At 39.9% G+C, this 21,131-nt stretch overlaps 1 protein-coding gene across 1 annotated transcript in view; it reads right to left on the bottom strand.

Annotated features, from left to right (window-relative positions):
- Positions 1-21,131, bottom strand: part of nyap1 (neuronal tyrosine phosphorylated phosphoinositide-3-kinase adaptor 1) — a 36,097-nt gene that overhangs the window by 10,788 nt on the left and 4,178 nt on the right. The window contains exon 2 of the mRNA XM_015042081.1: positions 3,247-3,486. Within this exon, the coding sequence (XP_014897567.1) occupies positions 3,247-3,434 (188 nt within the window). The 5' untranslated portion in view covers positions 3,435-3,486. The remainder of the gene's footprint in view (positions 1-3,246; positions 3,487-21,131) is intronic.

Genomic DNA, 21,131 nt, shown 5'->3' with positions numbered 1-21,131 from the left:
AGCAGCTCCAGAGCCACAAGTTGAACTCTCTCCTGTCCTAGTCAAAGCACACGACCTCTATTGTCATAACAACGTGAAACAATTACAGTTTAAAATGCTTTCACTGAGAGAGAAAGAGGTAGTACACTGAACGCTACCTCTGCTTTTGAGTGAAAAATATAGACTTTGCAGATTTATTTTGGATGATATTAATTCCAGTTGAAATGATTCTGCCTGTAGCAGCTAAGGCCCCATTTCTAATTTACTTTTCTGGATCAAAGTTTAAGTGTGTTTAAGCAGTTAAATCTAAAAAAAAAAAGAAAAGAAAAAGAAACGGTTTCGGGTCAAACTGCTACAGTTTCATTGACTCTTGTATGAAGCCGAGGGTGAACGTCAAGTATGCAGCTGTCCTCATTCTGTGAGGCCTTACTGACACAGTGCACCATGCTTATTTGCCGTTATGGGTTTTACTCTATTTCCATTGCCTTTCTTTGTTGCTGCTGTGGTTGCTTTATTTACAGTGAAACTTTTATCTTCTGTTTCCTCTTACACCACTGGAATATTGTTCACCAGCATGTGACCCTCAGATGAAGACATGTCCAGAAGCAACAAAAAGCAAAAAAAAATAAACTTTCTCATTCATGAGTGAGTAAACACAAAGAGAGTGACTTACTGAAATTAGCAAAGAGGATGCAATTCTGTCACTTTAACCATCAAAGCTGCTTCACAAATCTTTTTTTATTTACTGATTTTTTTTTCTGATCATATGGCTAAATGTTTTTAAGGGCATTTTATATGTATGTTGTCTGCTTATAACCTTTTAAAGTGAAGAGACATTTGCTGCTCTTGCTCATATTTCTGTGCTGGGATTAATAAAGCTTCGGCTGATAGCAAGGTTTTCTCCCACCAGTCGTCACAACTGGGAATAGTCTGTCTGCCTGTATTAGCGGCATAAGAAATCGACTCTATTTTTAAAACCCATACTGAAACTCACCTTTTTACCATCCTGCAGCTCTCCGCCGTATAATGTGATTTTTCTCCAGAGGCCCTAAGGATGTCAGACTTTGCACTGTCCTCGTCTCTTCTTCAGGATGTTGCCTTTCTCCATCCACGCCTCCCGCATCTGTCATTCCCGCTTTCTGTCCCCGTGGCTTCACATCCCACAAGGCTCTGCTTCAGTCGTTCATCGCTGACTCCGATCCGACCACAACGCCGGTCTCTGCTGCTGACATGTGGACCTCTACCTCACCGTTCGGGGTCACAACGCACTCGGTGGGACTTCTCCGTTCCCCCTCCACAAGCAAGCCGTGAACACAGAGCGCTCAGCTCCGCTGAGCTGCAGGTGACTCACATTTGAACGTCACGTCTCTCCTCTGACGCGCAGATAAACAAGATACGCTCATTCGCTGCGATGCAGTCGCTGTTCAACACAATACTGTCATGAGCAAACTGTCATGTGAGTGTGATGACAGAGGGTTATCGACACCCTCTGCAGGACGCCAGGCTTCACTTGTTTGTTTTTGTGACGGTGCATTTGCTGGCGTGTTCTCAGCCAACGGCTGACTCAATAAAACCAAAGGTAAAAGAGTGAAACTTTAAGCCCTCTTAAGTCTGATATTTAACAAAAACTTGCCGTTGATAAAAGCATCCTGAGTCATTTTCTTGCCTAGATGAACAAAAGTGGTCTAAAGATACCCTGAGACACACCAAGATCAAGAATGTCTTTAAAAGGCCGGTTGTGTCAGAAAGAACTGTTAAGATATTAATAAATGGTTGTCTCCGTATTTGATGAGTTCATCTCGAAATGAAATAACATTTCATATATTTTCACCTTCATGTAAACTGGTGCAATACAGGAAAAAAAACTGCTGCTATGATGGAAAAAATAATGCTTAAAAACACAACTGTATTCCTGAAGGTTATTTCTCAGGGGTGTCAAACTCATCTTCATTTTGGACCATATCTAAAATCTGAGTACTCTTAAAGGGTCAGTTGTGCCAGAATATACTAATAAAACCAATTAAACTGTTCCTTGTTATTGTTTCAGTGGGTTTTTTTTTTTTTTTTTTTTTTGTAATCAAAGTTGTAGATTTTGTGGTGCCAATTTAGAAATGTTTGTAAGAAGTTTTTGTGTGATGTTAAATGTGATGTTTTGTTACTCGTCATATCAATTGCGGGTTATAATTTGACATTAAGTAATGCTGAAGCAGCAGTCACTTAAACTCAATGTTTTTGACCAATTTTGAGAAACTTTGCATTATAAATAAGTAATAAAAAAAAAGAAATGTGGAGATTTGCTGATTTTGATTTGTGAAAAACTGTAAGGACTTATTGATGTAATTTGGAGTCTAGAGGGCCACATAAGAAGCTACGGTGGGCCAGATTTGGTCCCCGAGCCTTGAGTTTGACACAGTTGGTCTAGAGCAGGGGTGGGCAACTCCAGGCCTCGAGGGCCGGTCTCCTGCAACTTTTAGCTGTGTCTCAACTTCAACACACCTGAGTCAAATAATGAGGTCGCTAGCAGGACTCTGGAGAACCTGACTGCAGTTAGGAGGTGACTCAGCTGTTGGATTCAAGTGTGTTGGATCAGGGGGACATCTAAGAGTTGCAGGACACCGGCCCTCGAGGACCAGGATTGCCCACCCCTGGTCTAGAGGATCATGTCAAAACTTCCTGCAGGCCGGATTTGGCTGCAGGTCTTGAGTTTGACACATGTGGCCTAAGAGTACAGCTACAAAATCTTTCAATGTTTTTTTTTCTTCTTTTTTTTGTAATTTTATGAAACAGACCAAAAAAAAAAAAAACAAACAAAAAAAACATAACTATAGAGCAGAAGGAAAAGGATACATGATCTTACTTTTATAACCACCTCCCTCCTTTACTCTGCTTCTGCTAAATAGGTTCAGCAGAATACTATGAAGTGTGTGGCTGTATGACAGAATTAGTAAAAGTTTTAAGGGATATTAATGTTTTTGTTAAAACAGCAATTTCATATCTACTTATATAATAGAGCTTTTCGTTGGTTTGGACTCTGCCTTATCTCATCTTGAACTAAACACAGTATTTCTCACCTGGCGGTACACTTTTAACTTCTGCGTGAACTAAGGTGTAAACTCACATGAAACCTCTCTGACTTTATGAACTGCACTTGGAATAAGGATTTTAAAATTAACCTCTTTCACGCTCACTAAGAGGTTTAAGTTTCCTCCGAGCGGAGCCTCGCAGTAATCCCGGACATGCGGCGCTCCTGCGCGCTCAGCCACTCACCTTTTCTTACTTCCCTCTTGCTCTCTCTGCCTCCAGTCCAAGCGACTCTTTCGATACAGCAGGTTCATGTCGCTGCAGGATCGCTCCTCCTCGCAGCCTATCACAGCACAGTGTAGCCGCTTGCTTCGCCTCTCTATGTCACGCAAGAAATGCTCGACTGCCACATCCTGGGCAGAGCCAGAGCTCATGGTACAGGAGAAGACTCTGGAGGAGCGGGTGTACGCCAAAGGCAGCTCCCCTCTAAAAGAGAGGGAAACAAGAACAATGTGTATGAGCATGAATCATCGAAAGAACTTCGTCTAGTAGCTTCCCGGGCTGATTGAAGCCGACAAGACTGACAGCTGTTAACGCACAGCGTGTGGAAACAACAAACGAAACCCAAGTGAAACCAAATAATTAGCAGAACGTGAAGAGAGGCAGTTCATTACAATGCTTATTGGGTTATATTAAACCACCCTGTCCGTTACTGCAACTGACAGCCGTCACAGCGGGGAGACAGCCATGCATGCATGATGAAAGTTGCTGTTTTGTTTACCCCGACTGCAAGTGTATTTATACTTTCATTATCCAGTTATGAATATTTGAGTAAGCAGGGTAACTCAGCTGCAGAGCAGCTTTGGCTGCAGGCCCTGGGATGGCCTATCTAAGCTTGCCTGCTAAGCAGACAGTAATGTGGTTTGTCATATGTAGCGCATGCACAGCTTCCCATTCACGTTAACCCTATGAGAAAACAGGCTTGTTGTGGGGCAGATATTTGAGAGTCCAACCGTGTATTCATGTCAGAGGATGTGAGTTTGCAGCGCAGTTGGTGAAGAAAAGAACAGCTGTCAGCTGATGCAGCATGATGCCAGTGTTTTTCCATCAGAAATAGAAACAGAGTTCAGATGTGTCTTAGTGGAAAACGGCGAGGTGTTTTCGCTGGTTCCACTTTCCCGAGCTGCGCAGAATCTTTTGACAAGTCAATCTGAATATGTTACCGGATGTGGAAGCTTGTGTGATTAGAAGACTTAGCGATGCAAAAAAGTCTTTTTTTCTTCTTTTTTTTTTCTCACGCAGATAAAACTTTTACCGAACATTTGAAACCCTCCATTTGACAAACTGAAAATAAAAACCGATGCTTGTAAGTTGCAGAGCTACAAAAAACAAAAAAAACAAAAAACTTTTTTGAAATCCTTTCATATCATAGCAACTACAGAGTATACTTTAGGGATTATATGCGGCAAGATACACTCTGTAATGTAAAATTGTGAAGTTGAAGAAAAACTGTGCATGGTTTTCAACATTTTTTAATAAAAATCTGAAAAGTGTGGCATACATTTATGCCGCCCTGAGTCAACCCTTGATGCTGTTATAGCTGCAGTGTCCATTCAGTACTTTGCAAAACAGCTCAAAATCAGACTGGACGGATGAATTTTAGAGTCTTGTCACAAATTGTCTAATAAATTTAGGTCTTTACTTTGACTAGGCCATTTAGCAATGCAATAAAATATTTCACATTTGATTTAAACTTTCGCACAGGCTTACTCTGACCTCTCTGCATTATTCATTATTGTTGAGGCCTTTGTGGACCATCTGTAATTATACCACCCAGAAACGATTTACTGGTGTTTTTTGAAGAGAGTTGGCTGTGCTAAATGTTATTTATCATATCAGAGCAAAGTGGGTGAACACAGTTTTTGTAAAAATAATTTAAAGATTTTGTAAAAATCGTCTTTGTAAAAATAATTTAAAGTTTCTTCTTGTTGTGGCTTTATTTTAAACTTGTCTGTTGTAAAGCAGTGGCTGAATTATAACATCATGCTCCTTTGAGGAGATATTTAAACATCTAGACATCGTAAAACTTAAATGACTTCCCTCTTGATCATCAGGACCATTTAACTTACATTAATCATTACCATGCCATCTTAAAAACTCACACAGACTGTCAACCATGTCTTTCCATGAAGACAGGAGCTAAACAGTGGAAGCAGCAGGCACCGTCGATGGGGCCAGGCAGCGTGCTGATCTGTGTGTGATTCTTTTGTCATGGTCGCAGTGTGTCATCCAGTGTGTCAGCGTTGCTTCTGCTATTCCTGTTTCCCAGAGCCCTGACCACAACCTCGACCACTGCTGCTTCCATGCTTGCTGACTCAATGTTAATTAGGTTAGAGAGCAGCGACTGGAGGTGGGGCTTTTGCTAAGTGCGGCTTTGATTTTGGTTTCTGGGATCTGGCAGCTGAGCTGGCAGGCCCACAATTGTTGCATTATGCACTGGAGGGGGGGAGGTTGGTTTACAATTAGCCAGTCGGACGGAACATGCAAAACTCCACATTCCTCATTAGACGTGTGCGTATTAAGAGAAACTTCCAAAATACAAGCTGTGCTCAGTCCCTTCGTGAGACAACTGAACTCGGAGCATTTAGCATGTGGCTTCAGGGGCATCTGCAGGGTCAGGAGGCGCATGAATTCCTTGTTAGGACCAGAAGGCAGATGGAGTCATGATTCATGCAATTCAATCTGCATGCAACGCTGCATACTACTCATTCATGAACATAAGCAAATGCATGCACACACCTACTACGCCCCACAAGCCCCCTCACATGCCAAACACACACACACGTACACATGGTGTGAAGCAACAGCAGCAGATCCACTGCATCTGATTCAAATGTTGGTTCATGTTAACAGAGAAAACAGAGAATAAAATATCTAGATCTTTATCTTCAACTTGTCACGTCACTATAATCTGAAAAGTGTGGCCCAGCTTTATCCCTGACATGTCTGTTGCGCTCCTTGGTCTTCAAGATGCTTTGTGTTCGCTTCGTTTTCAGTACAGTTTTACTTACAGTCAGATTTCTCAATAATCAGACTTCAGAGGGGAATTGGTCAAAAATACATTTAATTTAAGGGCATCAGATTACAGGGGCATCCATATGAATCACATTTCAGTTTGTGTAAAAATAAAAAAAAATAAAAAGCTTCCATTTGACAATTATGTGTGACTGCGTGACGTTTGCGTTCATAACTGGACACGATTCATTGTCTACTGTGAGAGACGCTTCAGCAGGCAGAGAATATGTCCATGCAGTTATGGTATCAGCCTTCATCTTTCACTAATAATGAACTTAGCACTTTGATAAGGTTTTATGGTGTGGACCTCTGCCCTCCAGCCGTCATCACAGCTGTTGGTCCAAGTAGAGCTGCAGCACCAAGCTGTGAGTGGCACAGCAACACCGCTGTGCAGACGGACACACCAGAGCGCCATCCTGACCTTGAACAGGTCACACCATATTCAACATAAGCACTTAATTCCACTGGGCTGCATTGTGTATTTGTGAAAATTGAACTTTAAATGGCACAATTAAAGTGAGTCTTTTTACGCAGCAGTTAGCTTTAAAGGGCTAAAAAAAAAAAAAAACAGCACAGGACATATTGTACCAGGAGCAGCATGCGTCTCAAAGAGTCGGCTGGGTTCGCATTTTGTCATTGCTCACATTGTTAGTTATTGCAATTTAAGTTTGGAAATTATTAAGTGATAAAAGCTGCAGTAAGCGTAAAAAAAAAAAAAAAAAAATCAGACATATTTGGCAGAGTTTGTTTAGCCGTGCTCGAATATCACAACAATTCATGTAAAGCAATTTCCAGCAATTCAGCCTGTCAGTCAAAAGTGATGTAGTTTGTCCATAAAGTGAGGGAAAAGCATAAAAGGAGAAAATAGCGCTAGGATGCAGCAAAACATTGAGGAGAAGAATGAGCAGCTTGACGCACACACAGCCAGAGAGCAGGGGATACTGAGGCAGCGCCACAGCGACGGGAGGGGCGTCTGGTAAAAAAAAAAAAAAAAAAAATGGGGGAAGCCGACAAACGGAGAGCAAGAATAAGATTAATATACTCTGGTGAAAACCGTATCACATCCAGACTGACTCCGAGGGGTACCTGAGTCGGAGATTAATAAAACAGAGGGAGTCATGAGGAAGAGAGGATAAAGAAATACTGAGAGGCAGTCAGACTAAGAATGGGGGGTAGGGAGGTGAAATCAAGCCGCTCACACTGTGTGTGCTGTGTGTGGTCTCCTAGCAACACTCGCATTTCTTCCTCCGCCGGTGAATGTACGATGCAGGACGTCGAGGTCGCCGTACGACTTGGTACCTGGGTGAAACTTTGCAGGAGCTTCAGTCGCACATCATCAATGGCGTGTGCGACTGTGAAGTGATGAAAGTATCTGCACTCATCAGCCCCAGCGATGCAAACTGACCTTCACACCGCGTGCAGAGGTTTTAAACATGTGGAAATATCTCAGCAGTAGAGAGTTACTAAAATGTTTCTTAGCGCCTCGATCCATTCTGTATGACCGGAAAGTCAACTTGATTCCCTGACCTCATCTTTATATTTATGAAGATATGACGAATAAAAACTATTCAGTAACTTTTAGTCACTGGAATCAGAGTCCTGACGTGAAGTGTGGATATGAAGAGATGAAGACATAAATCCTGTCGCATCTATGGAAATGTCTTTGTCTCTGATGCGTCCCTCTTTTGTTTATAGCATAAGAGTGTTGGGATGAGGGATGTATAATGCAGAACCAGTTACTACTGCATACCATAAGGACAGAGTGAATTACTTTTATATTAATCCTTCTTTTACTCCACTGAAGAATGATCTCACCATTTGGGACTGAAAGTGAAATGCTCAACATATAGCTGGAATCGGTTTCATAAATATTTGCTGAATTAACTATGGGTAAGAGTGCCCTGCTGGATTTATTAAACTGCAAAACCTTCAGTATTAGATGTTTAGAAAGCTATCAAATTAATTAGCAGCAATAATTTGAGCTATTTAGCTTGTCATCAGAGAAAAAACGGGGGTTCTTTTTTGTTTAAGACAGACTTTCATCAAGGTATTTGTTTATTTATAGGTGTCAATTTCAAACTAAATTCTTAATTAGCAAAGTAATATTTAGCTGGCAGTAAACTAAATATGTAGTTGGCAAGTTAAATAGTTTAAAGAAGTGAATATTTAGTTTGAAACTGTGACATCTATGAGTGCTTAATAACATTTAAAAAATATGACTGAACACATGTTTTCCTCCACATTTGTATCTGACAACTGACACTACCTTAGAGTACATGCTATTTTTTCTTGATATTACCAGAAGCCGCTACAACTTATATGAATCATTTTAGTCTAAAAGGTATTTTTTTCAGCAGTGTTCTGCAGGCCAGACAGCCAACAGGCATCCTAAACCTGCAGTGAGTCATTCTATGCTGATTTTAAAGTTCATTATTGTGTAGCAGTACCAACGTTGATGTCTTTTATTAGGAACATTTGTACATATGGTAACTTAGGAGTTACTATCAACCAGTCCAGATGCTGCTCTCAACTGGAAAGCGAATAGATATTTTGCTCTTCTTTGCAACAAAAAAATTGCTAGTTAGTCAGGACATACCAGCTTTTTTTTTATGCCTCTGCGCCTTGTAGCGACCACACCCTCCTTGAGTCCCGGTTTGGAAGTCACAGGACCCACTGGCTGTTATAAACTGGGATCACCTGGGCCTATTCATACCAGCATTCATGAAAATAAGAGTTTAATTACGTTTGCAATGACTCGGTGTCCCGCCTCCCTTCAGCTTGTTATGGTTTCTAGCCAGCACTTGTTCCAAAAACTGCGAGGATTTCCCACACTTTGTCTGGCTGTATGTTTTGCTGTTTTGACTTTATGTTCTGGATAATTTGGCTCATATCCAGATGCAGGGAAGAAAGAAAAGAAGGTTCTCATCAAAGGAAACCAATTCAATGCCAATCAAACTATGCAGTTTCATTCTGGCCAACGGGGAATTTGAGAGAAGCACAAAATCTCACCTCCACCTGTGGATGCGTCCTTCTAGTCGCTGAGGAGAGTTTACTCACCAAACAAACCACGAGTTACATGGTGACACAAGTTTATTCTTGCTTTTTGCAAGTACATAAAAGCTTGCAAAAATATTAATGGGCAGATTTCTCACACTTTCTGTTTACAGCAGCTAAACTTGCAATGGGAAATTGTTGTTCTCAACATTTGGTCAGTGGGATAATTTATGCTGCCTCGGGTTTACCAAAACAGTTTTGTCCATTAATTCTGTCCAGCCCCACCTATGCTTAAAGAAATATTCCTTAGAAGTAATATAAGGGCAATATCATCATCACCAATTTGTTTAATTTTATATGTGATGAATGAGATGAGAAGCTACTTTTGTTTAAAAAAAATAACTTTAAAAAAACCCCTGAATTGACTTGTGTTTTGCTTAACAACATGAAACAAAAGGAAGCCCCAACGACATTCCCTCAAATATACATGTATTTAGATTTTCCTCCCTCAGCGTTGTGCAAATTGAGTGCTCTTTAAATTTTTCACGAACCGCGACCAGAAATATCCTCCAAAAAGCTTTCCCTAATCGTGCTTGGCCCCGTGCGACCAGGACAAAGACTTAAAAACTCTCAGAAACACTCGGTATTTGTCGCACGCATGCACATATTACTTCCACCGTGTGTGTGCATAAGTCAACACCTGTACCGAGTGTGAATCATGAATAGTGTATAGCGTGGAGTCTCGCAGGAAGCTGCTATAAAATAAAATAAAAAAATTCTAATGAGCTCTTGAAATGAAAGAGATGAATGTGTAATCTCTGTTTTTGGTCAGAAGAGACGGGCGTGTCAGTGACCTCCCAGTCTCCATTTCCCACCCTGGCTTGCCCTCACCTCTGTCCCCTTCTGCCGGGATCTGCAGCAACCAAGGTGACCTACTGCACTTAGCATATATGAGCACAGAGCAGCTTGAAGATGTCGAACCTCTTCTTCTTATTCTGTTGTTCATCATATTAGAGAAAAGAGCCAAGCTTGAGAATGACATGCGAGCAGAAAACAGAAAAAGGAATAAACCCAGAACAATGAAGCTGGAAAAATAAAGCGTGTGAGCAGCGCCCGCTCTGTCTCTGCACAACGACAAACTACAACATTTCCAGAAGAAAGAGTGGAAAAAAAAAAAAAAAACATAACCGAGATGTTACGTGATGCACAGAGCCATGGTCCATCGTTTTGTTTGTTGTTGTTTTTGTTTTTTTTCCGTCTGCTAGCTAAAACCCAGACACAGCGGCATCGTATATGGCGCTGCAGGGAAAAGGGAAAAGAGCGAGGCTGAAAAACTCCTTAATGCTCACGTTTGTGCACGAGGAGAAAAGCTCCTCCCTGCAGCTGCACACGCTTCACTGAGCCAGCATCCTTCTCCTGACCAAGATTTTATTTTTTTTATTTTTTTGGGAAGTGAACAACCCTTCAGTGCTTCCTGTTTCTCTTTGTCCAGCTTTAGGTTTTGCTTTAAAGATTTACATTTACTTTTTACAATGCCATGAAAAAAGGTCTCCTCCTGGTTTTGCTGTTCTGTAAAACACTTATTAAATCACTGAACAAATTTTAATGAGGCAAAGATGACCTGAATAGATTTAAAATGCAGCTTTCAAATAAGGATTTCATTTATTAACGGGGAAAAAGGCTAAATGAACCTGGCCTGATGTGGAAAAGTAATTGCCTCCTAAACCAAATAACTGATTGTGCAACAACAACAACAACCATCAACCGTAGTTGTTGTTGTAAATCACTGTGGAAAATTTTGACCTGGTTTTCTTTGCAGAACTTTGTAATTCAGCCACTTTGGAGACTTTTACAGCAATAATAGCCCATTTAAGGTCATATCATGAGTTACGTCAGGACTTTGACTAGACCTTGTGCTTTGGATAATTGTCCTGCTGAGAAACCGAAGATTTCAGCGTCAAGTCAGAAATTGATGGCTTGATGTTCTGTATGAGGATATTCTAGTAGACAGTAAGATTTGCGCTTCCACTGTTTTCAGCAAAAGGGAGTCCCACATCATCACTCTACCACCTCTGTGTTTCTGCAGTCTGTTAGTTTCATGCAAGTCCTCAGTATCTTTTTGCCAAATGTCTTGCAGATCATTGAGTTCTTTGCCCAGGAACTCTCACACTGATACAATTTTTGTCAGTCATTCTTTCTTATCGTCAAGAGAAAAGTGACGTCTGCAGTGATTTAGATGTTGCTCTTTGTTCTGTTAAGTTATTTCTTGATTCTGCAGGTCAGGCAGCAATTTAGTCAAGGTGTGACATGTGGAAGTGAATTCAGCTTTCTAAAACGAAAACTAGATCACAAATTCACAAGTGGCAATTATATTTTCACACAGGGTCAGACTGGTTTGGAGTGTTTTTCCCTCTTATAATTGAATTTCACTATTTAAGAACTACATTTTGTGCTTGTTTGTTTGACTGTTCTCTAATTTTAAAGTTGTTTGATGATCTGCAATATTAAAAGTGTGACGAAAAAGCAAAAACCGAACAAATTCGTGAGGTTTTTTTTTTCTTTTTCTATAACATTATACATCTTTAATTAAAACAACCCATGCAGAAGCAACTGCCTGTGAACCAACATGATGTAAAGGTTTTTCTGTGCATCTATAAGAAGCCCAAAGCTCTATATCCCGTAGCACCAGGCTGTCCCTGCCACAACATGACAAACCTCATAAACTATTCAGCAACAATTAGGCAAAGTCCAATAGCCCAAAGCGAAACAGGAATCAGATGAACATCACAGTGCACTTAACATACGATTTGCCTCACAGCTGTTCTTTGTGGGCTTGACTCACATCTTCCCAGAGATGATGGCAAAAGCGAAACAAAACAAAACATAGCATGCCTTAGAAAGCGTCATTTGAGGGGGAATAATCAGCTGTCCGAGTTTGAAAAGGATAAAACACACAGAAAAAAACAGCAAGGCACAATTTTCTTGACCTAAAGGAAACTAGACGTAACAAAAATCTAATGTTTTTAAGTCTGTTGAACAATTTTTCTTGGTGGGTAACCCTGACACGTAATAAATTAATGAATTAGTTTTTTTTTTACATATATATAAAACAACCAATATAGTCACACTTATCTGGGTTTCAGTGTGTGGGTTTGGTTGAAATAACCAAATGTGCAAGTTGTTGGTTCTCACTTTAACTGGGTTAGTCAAGTTCAAAGCTGATCGACTTTCTAGAGTTAATCATATTTATCAAGCCGTTTGAGTTTGATCGTCAGCTTTTCATTAATTCAGCAGAACAAACGCAACAAGCACACACACTACCCACCAATTTATTAAGCACCTCCATTCAATCGCTTGTAAAAACACATGGCATGAACTCATCTCATTTCTCCTCAGTTTTATGCCCCCTGTTGCATTTGTCAAATGGCTTTTCTTTTAACCGGCTGGTGATGTCACAGCAGCGTTGGTGTGATTAGCGGAGCCAGGTAGGCCACGAGTGGTCGTTCAACGTTTGAATCAACCTCCTCCTTCAGCTCAAAAATCCCCCGCTAAGCAGGTCACAGCGTAGGCTGTCTAAGCACACGCATACCCACACACCGCTCTCCCACCTCATTCTTTTCTTTCTCCTGGCCCGGTTACTTCAGCCCAACACTGTTCACCAGCATTTTAGTAGTAGGTTATTAGTTGCTCACTTTAAACCGTGCAGAACGTGAAATGAAAGCGTGACCACGGGACAAAGTCACCAGACTCACTGCAGCGTTACTTAAAGAGCCTTTCACACCACTCGAACTTTTTCATGCTACAGAAAACCCGTTATGTGACGGTCCAACACAAGGTAATAATGCATAAAGTAGGAAATGATTTTCAACATTTTTACAACAAAAAGTCTGGAAACTGTGATTGTGTTTGTAGGATCACCTGTCACTGCGACCAGAGTCACACGTCGCTGGGGATGTGACATTTTTCCCCCTTTCTTCTTTGAGAACCAACACAAGCTCAACCACATTGGATAGACGGCAGATAAACATCAATTTTCAGCTCTTGCCACAGATTCTCACTTAGATTTATTTTGAGCCATTCCAAAACATCAACATAGTTTGAAATAAAGATTTACATTGCGGCTCTGGCTGCATGCTTTGGGTTGTTTTCTCACTGAAAAGTGATTCTTGTTTTTGCACATTCTAACAGGCTCTCCTCACAGTATGATACTGCCAGCACCATGTTTCACATTGGAGATGGTGTTTTCAAGTTGTTGATCCTTCCGCTTCATCTGTATATGCTGCATTTACATGTTGTTTTGCAATAAATGCCAATAAAACAGACTGAGGTTTGAACTGCAGTCTGGAAAACAAGGCAAGTTTAAACTAGTGTAAATACTTTGCATTCATTGTGTGTCTTCTGCTGCTTTGACTGCCTTGTAAAAGTTTTTAAAGTATAAGACGGTCATATCAATCATCTTCTTTATTGGCCCCAAATGCGTGACTGACAGGTTCTCAGCCCAGGGCCTCAATCGGGCAATTTGTTTTTTTTGTCATTGAATTGTTCAGGTATGTGACAGAAATGAAAAAAAAAAATAATAAAGGGGTGGAGGGGCAAATGTCATGCGATCGCAGATTACAGACATTAAAGTACCAAAAGTGTCGGCGTTTAGCTACATTCTACAATAATTGGACACCTGGCAGATAAAAAAAGTGACTGAATTATGATCAGAAGCATGTATCTGTGTGATCTTCAACGGTGAGACGGATTCTGTGCAATGTCTTCTTCTAAAAACACATCTGTCTTGTGAACAGGCTGTTGTACGAGAGTGAAAAGTCTCTGTGTTGTTTGAAGTGTATTGCTGATAAAAAAGAGAGAAATAAACATTAAGAAACTTCTCAAATATGTCTCTGATGAATGAGGAAAGAAGACCATAAGAAGTCCAGATTCCAGTTTGCCAAAATCATGCGCTTAATACCAGAGCTACAAGTTTAGATAAAAACACGCACCACCTCGTGCTGGACTGTCACTAAGAAATACCCAAAAATCCACTGATGTTTGTGGCAAAAAGTGAAAGAGCTACAAATACTTTTTGACGGCTCAGCATCTATATTAGGGTCTGTGAAATTTGAAATCTAAGACATGCTTGTTTTCAGAATCAATAAGTGGAGAGTTTATTCCGCTGACAGGTAGCCAAGCATGTGGGATACATTTCAGCGTGAGGCACGACTGCTCTGACATTTACCAAGCATACTGAATTTATACTACAGCTCAGATTTGCATTTCTTTAAGTCGCTGCGTGCCGGCGCCTCGTTCGCAGACTGCTCCTGTTGTCTTGAGTTCTTCCGCTGCTTCGCTCTGACCTTTAGCAAACTAGCAGACAATAAATTACCTCTACAAGAGATTTCTGAGCTCCTTCTGCTCCCCCATCAGTTTCAGATACGTTTTAATATAGTGTCGTCTTAGTGGAGGAAGAATCGGCCAAACATATTCTTCACTGTTTGCAGCATCTGGCAGCCGCCAGGAAGAAGTTTCCGCCTCTTCTAAGTCTTCTGAAAAACATTCAAGGTCTTCTGAAGGTTTTAGCATAAATGTAGAACATTAATGAGAGCAAGCACATTAACATACTAAAGCTGGGCCAAGCAGTTTGCATTTCTAAGCATGTACATTAAAAATACACAAGTATTTCAGGGCTAAAAGCTCAGTTTAGGATAAAAAAAATACATTTATAAAATCTCTGCACCTCAACTTATTGAATAATCCCGTAAAAACAGCAAACATGAAGTAGTTCGAATGGCTTCAGACTGGGCTCTCAGTGCCAACAAGAGGGGAAGAGCTGCTGGTGCCCAACTTTATTTATTTTGCATAGTACCACACAAATGACTTTGAAAGGTTTAATGAGAGGAAAACAGAGGGAAATGAACAAAGATGAGTTGCCTCAAGGAAATCATTACCACACATCATTACCCTTGACTACACTCTGCAGTGAAAACTGGATACCATAAGACGCTTACTATCCAGAAAGAAGGGGCCTTTAAAAGGAGCATTTAATTTGAAATCCCATTGGTTAATTTGTCCGCATGCATCCAAGTCATCTTCAGCTCAGACGCAGCGCAGACATGCATGAGCTTTTAAAAGCCGGAGCGCTCTGGGAGAAAAAAAAAAAAACACATTCAATAATGTGACTGCAGAGAGAGCTCCCAGATGAAGCAAGAGAAGTAAGTGGTTATTTGTAAAGCTAAACGAAGTCCCTTCATCCTCATCCTCATTTTGTACAGGAGATCTCTGTCTTTTAAAAATTTGCCATGTTATTTTTTTCCCCATCAGGTCATTCATCCAGTGCATCAGAGACAACACAACAAAAATGATGTTGCATATGTCATATGTATATTAAAGTAATGCTAGAAGCAATGGCAACGCTTTATTTGACGGGGTGTGCATAAGACTGACGTGACGCTGGCATAAACGTGGCATAACACCTGTTATGAACATGAAGGGGGTTTTTATGAATGTATATGACTGTTGTCATGAAGTATCATTTGGTCAATAATGACACTTTTAATGCAAAGTTGCATTAAAACTTGTATTAAAAGTCCACTGGAAGTGGCAACTTTGCATTATTCGGGATTTAACGGCACTTTTAATGCAAAGTTGACAATTTTGATAGACTTTTAATACAAGTTTTAAAGCAACTTTGCACGAAAAGTGTCATTAATGACACTTCATGACAACAGTCATGTTCATACCGTGTCATGCCATGTTTATGATCGTGTCATGTCAGTGGTATGCACACCCCGTCAAATAAAGCGTTACTGAAACCATTTGTTCTTGTAGAAAGAAAGAAGGCTGCCGTGGTTTTTATACAGTCTACTGGTCCATGTCCCCATGTTTTTATCACGTGTGTAAATCAGACTTTAGCGTTAGGCAGTGCAGGTACGGAGCGAAGAGCCAGCGAAGACAGCAGACAAACGAGGAAAGTATCTCCAGATGTCTGAGGCAGCATTTGTAACCAGGACATGGCTGGTTAAATGGCGTGCCCTTTAATCAAGGCGCCATCAGGAAGAACCTTTACTGTTACACCTATTTATAATGAGCGCTGCGACCGACCTGAGATAATGAAAAGGTAGTAGTAGTAATCTGCAAAAGGTAGTCTTACAGAGAACTTGATTAAAAACCGGGGCTGTTATATCACTGAGATAAAAAAAAAAAAAACAATATCTGCTTCAAGATAAAATGAACAATATTAATAGTTACTTTTAAAAATATCATAAAACCAATCCATAAAAGTTTAAATAACAACATTATTGATGCATAAAATCAAACTGCTGTAGAGTTAAACAGAGTAAACAAACTTCAGTACAAGCACAAAACAATGCAAATTATTATTTTTTGGCTCAGCACTAGAAAACATCGTCATTAAAAACATAGAGGCATGCATATTAAACACATCCACACTATTCTATCGGTTTTACCATTAGCGACTGGATGTCATCAATAATGCATTTTCCTTTCATTATTTACTCTTTGATGAGTATGAAATAGAAATAAATTGCTTGTTGCTTTAAACACAACACTGAATATTCCTGGTTGAGGAACTTGTATCTGTCAGTTCAGTTTCATCCTCTGTTATTAGGCTCTGTGATAACTCTCCATTTTGCTCTTTTCTACCCCAATTTTGTACCTTTATGTTGCCATTTTATTCCTACTTTCAATCTTTTTTTTTGCATCACCAAATGTTTCATAGCAGTGTACCTAAACATCGATTTATTTCTTCTTACAGCTGTGTTTTATGACAAATTAATGTCAAATAATCATAAGAGGCCAAATATTTCATGTATTTGTTTTTCTGAAGACTTTCTACTTAGATGTAACTACATATGTAACTCCAGCTGGTTTCCATAATGTCTTTGAGTCACATAACCACATTTTACATTTTAAAATAAAATAGAAATAGATTCCAGGACATTTTACGTTAAATAATTGGCTGCAAATGCAGGTTGAAAATGACATCAAATTAATCCAGATCAGTGCTAAATCTAATCATCCTATCATGAACTGCTTCCTTTCTTTTCTTTTTTTTTCACTTGGGAAAGTCAGGTTAGGAGCCACAAAAACTGCAAAAGTAGAAAATGATGCAGCTGCAAAATGACCAGAGCCCAATTCTTTAGAACCCAAAACATTATTGAGAACCAATTATTGTTTACAAAACATTTTAACAGAAAATGAAAAAATCAACTATTCTACCTTTCTTTCACATGTATAAAAATGCAACAATTTGTTAGATTAACAAAACAATTTATGCATAAAGATGTAAACCGGTGGGTTAAATGTAAAAAGCCTGATTCCATTCGGAAATGAAACTATATAATGTCCTTATAGTGAGCAGAGTGAGCAGGCTGCAAAAATAGCTTAAAATGACACACAAAAAGAAATTACAAAACTAACTGAGCAGGTTCTCGTGTTTTATTGACCTTCATTTACTTGCACCGACAAGGTTGGGATATAAAGTTCTGTTTCACAAGTTTCCACTAAACAATGATTAAAAGAGAACTTTTAATCAGGTGAACTTAAACAACAAATCAGTTAATCAAGTCTTCTCCTGTTTCTCAAGCTGTACAGCATGTTGGTTAAAGGGAAGCCAAAAGGTGAGATGGTGAGATTTACGACAACAATTTCTGGGCATGCAAATAATTTCAAACAAATCACATCGAATGTGAAAACGTTTTAACGATAGATCGATTTTAGAATCACAACAAAAGAAGAATAAAGTCTCCTAAAAAAAAAAAAATACAATGTAGACTAAAGCCAGCGGATCCTGACTGCAGCTGTCTTCTTTTTAAAGTGCGCCAATGGTCAACAGGAGACATGTGCCTTAGTATTACTAACCTAATGCCCTGCTGCTGCTCAGATTCCAAGGGCGCAGTCTGTTTGGGTGTTTTAGGAAATCCACAGGAAAAAAAACAAAAAAAAAACAGAAGAAATCCTCTAATGCTCACCAGGCATGGCTATCCTCGGCTTAAAATGTCTGCATCATCACTGTCTTCCCGTCCAATCAGAGCGCTCTCGCTTTTCCAAACGGTAATCATCCTGCTTTTCTTTTTTTTTTTTTTTTTCAAATTTCAAATGATCCACTGCAATTACAAGAATTGAATAATAAAGAGAATATGCAGATCTGCTCAAGCCTGCCCGCTCACTCTCACCCAGCCTGCATATCTATCTGCTCTTTTTAGCGGACCGGAGGGGCTTAAACGAAACACAGAAACGACTGAAATACAAACTCAGAGCCGCTGTCCTCAGATTTAATCAAATCTCCGAAGTGAATTTTAGGATCACCAGGTGAGCACAACAGACAATGACAGGTGGTGCAGGCTCCAGTCCCCGTCCCCTCCTCCTCCCTCTGCACTGAAGACACACTGCTTAGCGTGTATATCTCAACACACGCACTCAATGACCCCAGATTCACAGCTGCTCTCACCCGTCCCTACTCCGCTGGTTTAACCAAACCGCACGCAGAGACACATCCCGCTCCTGAACATGTGTTAGCTTAAGAATAATAAAAAGGCATGGATAGGAGGATTTTTTTTTTTTTTTTTACTCTAAAATATGCATATCCAAGGTCAAAGCAGAGCTGCTGGTAGTCCACCTAAATTCAAGCTCTGAAACATGAACAACCGGTAAAGATATATCTTTATGTCTCTTTTTAACATTCAAACAGGATGAAATGTGCTTTTAATTCTCTGTTTGGTAATAGATTAATGAGTCACATGACTGCTTAGCTTTGGATTTGCAGGCTGAATTTAGGATTTTCCTAACCCTAACCCTAACCACGTTTGAATGATTCGAATGAAAAACTAAAGCTGACGTGCAAATGTAACCACTTTGAAAGAGCTCCAGCTAATGAGTATATATCTATATTTTTAACCTCTATGTTTTACACTGAGAGTTTGGGAGCTTTGGTGGGGGAAATTAAAAACTATTTTATTTTACTTTAGCTAAAATGTCAAGTTAAAACTTTCTATTAGAATAAGTTTATGAACCTTTAAGGGACTCATTGACAATTATACAGCAGTATCAGAAAAAAAATGATCATATGTCTCTTGGATTGAATGTTTGAATATTATTATTATTACAATAACATTTTATGCCTCAGCAAGTTTAGTGAAATTGCTAATCCAAAACTCAAACTTGCAGCCAAGCCAGACTTCTAAACTATACTTGCAGTTCCTGTGCTAATATTGCTAGCATGCTAGCAAGTTGAACTTTGTAACCTTGAGGCAGCCTTTGCTAATAACGTAAACATCTTAGCCGTTTACAGGGTTCATCACTTCGTCAAAATAGATTTGAACTTTATTGCTATTAAAGTAACATTTTGTGCTTTGACACGTTAAAAAAACTAAAACTAACTTGAAGCGAGCTGAGCTTAGCCGGTCTTTTCAAATGATCAATGTGTCTTAGCTGTTGTTAGGGAAAGGCTCGACAAGCCACCTTGATAAAACAAAAAAAGGGAGAAAGAATGGCAGAATTGCTTTGATTCTGCCATTTTAGAGGATTTTAGAGAATAAACGGCCCGCTTAAGGTCACACCACAGCATCGCAATCCGATTTAAGCCACTCCAAAACCTCCCAACAGTTCTCGGTGTTCTCCTAAATCAGCAGCGCTTTTCCCCTGAAAACTCTCCCATAGACACACATTTTTTGTCCTTTCTCCATTCCTGCAGTTGAATTGTGAAACCCGACCTTTACTGAGGCAAATGAGGCCTGCAGTTTGAGTTTTTCTTGTTTTTGGTGAGATTGATGCAGCCTTTGAGTCATTTTGGTAGGTCAACCAGGTTCACCACTGTTCTATGTTTCCTCTGTTTGTGGATAATAATGGCTCTTGCTGTGGTTTGGTATTCTTTAACCCACTTCTTCTTGTTCTTTTTAAGTGATATTTAATGCTGGTTAGTAGTCAGGGTGTGGCTAGTAATACTGAATTCAACTTTTTCTTTTTTTTAGAAAAATGTGGTTGACTTGTGAGATAACAAAGGTGACAATTAGTTGGATCAAGTTGCTTTGAATAGGGTTTTTTTTTTCAAATATAAATGACATTATCAAATTAAAACCGCATTTTAGATATGGTTTGATTTGTTTGATGTCAACAACAAATCAGTAAAGAAGCAAATACCTTCACCCTCTTTATAGCTGAGGTGGGGCTTTTCCAGTGTTGGTTCAACAGCAGCCTCTAACAGAGACAGATTTACTAGATCAACAATGAAAGGGCCAATAAAATCAAAGGCTTTTGAAAACAGACAATTGCTTTTAAAAGAAAAAATAGGGGGTTAAATTCTGACAATCCGTTTGATCAGCGCAGGGTGTGAACGCAGAGAGAAATCTCTCTGTAGGTGTGCTTTTTCATTCAGTCACGCCCGGGTTGAAACGGTGCTGAGTCGTCTAATTCTGTGGGTATTTCACAACTGATCAACGTGCTTTAATGTTAAAGGTCCACAGTGGTTTACTGCGGCATTTAATGGAGCAATAATCAAGGAATGGCTTTTTCTTTTATTTTATTTTTTTTTATTTTTTTGCTGAAGGGAAAGAAAAATCACCAAAAGATGTCCAGACACCTGCACCTCCCAAGACGCGCCAACACATCCTCACCTGGCTGCGCGCATACACACACACACACACACGCACACACACGCACACACACACACACACACACTTACGCACATACACATCACAACGTCACTCGTATTTTCACAATCGCAGAAATACCGCCCATTCCCCCCGCACACACATTCAACCTTGCTGTATTTACAGCCCCACTCCTCTTGCTATAAGCGCAAACATGCAGATGCTTTCCCCCCCCCCCCTTTCCTCCATCCCGCCCTGGAAATGGGTTCCAAATACAGATCACTGTCACCATTTTGGTTCGACTTTAAAATAAAAATAAAGAAAACAAAGCAGAGCGTGTTCATACATATCCAGTCAGCTGATGATGGCTGGTGGCTTGTTTTATGGTGAAATATTAATAAGGGCTTGTCACGACTGAATCCCCCCCCCCCCCCCCCCAAAAAAAAAAAAAGGGCCGGGGGGGGCTGCGGG

Source organism: Poecilia latipinna, unplaced genomic scaffold (genome assembly GCF_001443285.1).
Source record: "Poecilia latipinna isolate Pla-1442-1.1 unplaced genomic scaffold, P_latipinna-1.0 Scaffold576, whole genome shotgun sequence".
NCBI classification, from domain to species: domain Eukaryota; kingdom Metazoa; phylum Chordata; class Actinopteri; order Cyprinodontiformes; family Poeciliidae; genus Poecilia; species Poecilia latipinna.
This window is presented reverse-complemented; position numbering and strand designations above follow the sequence as displayed.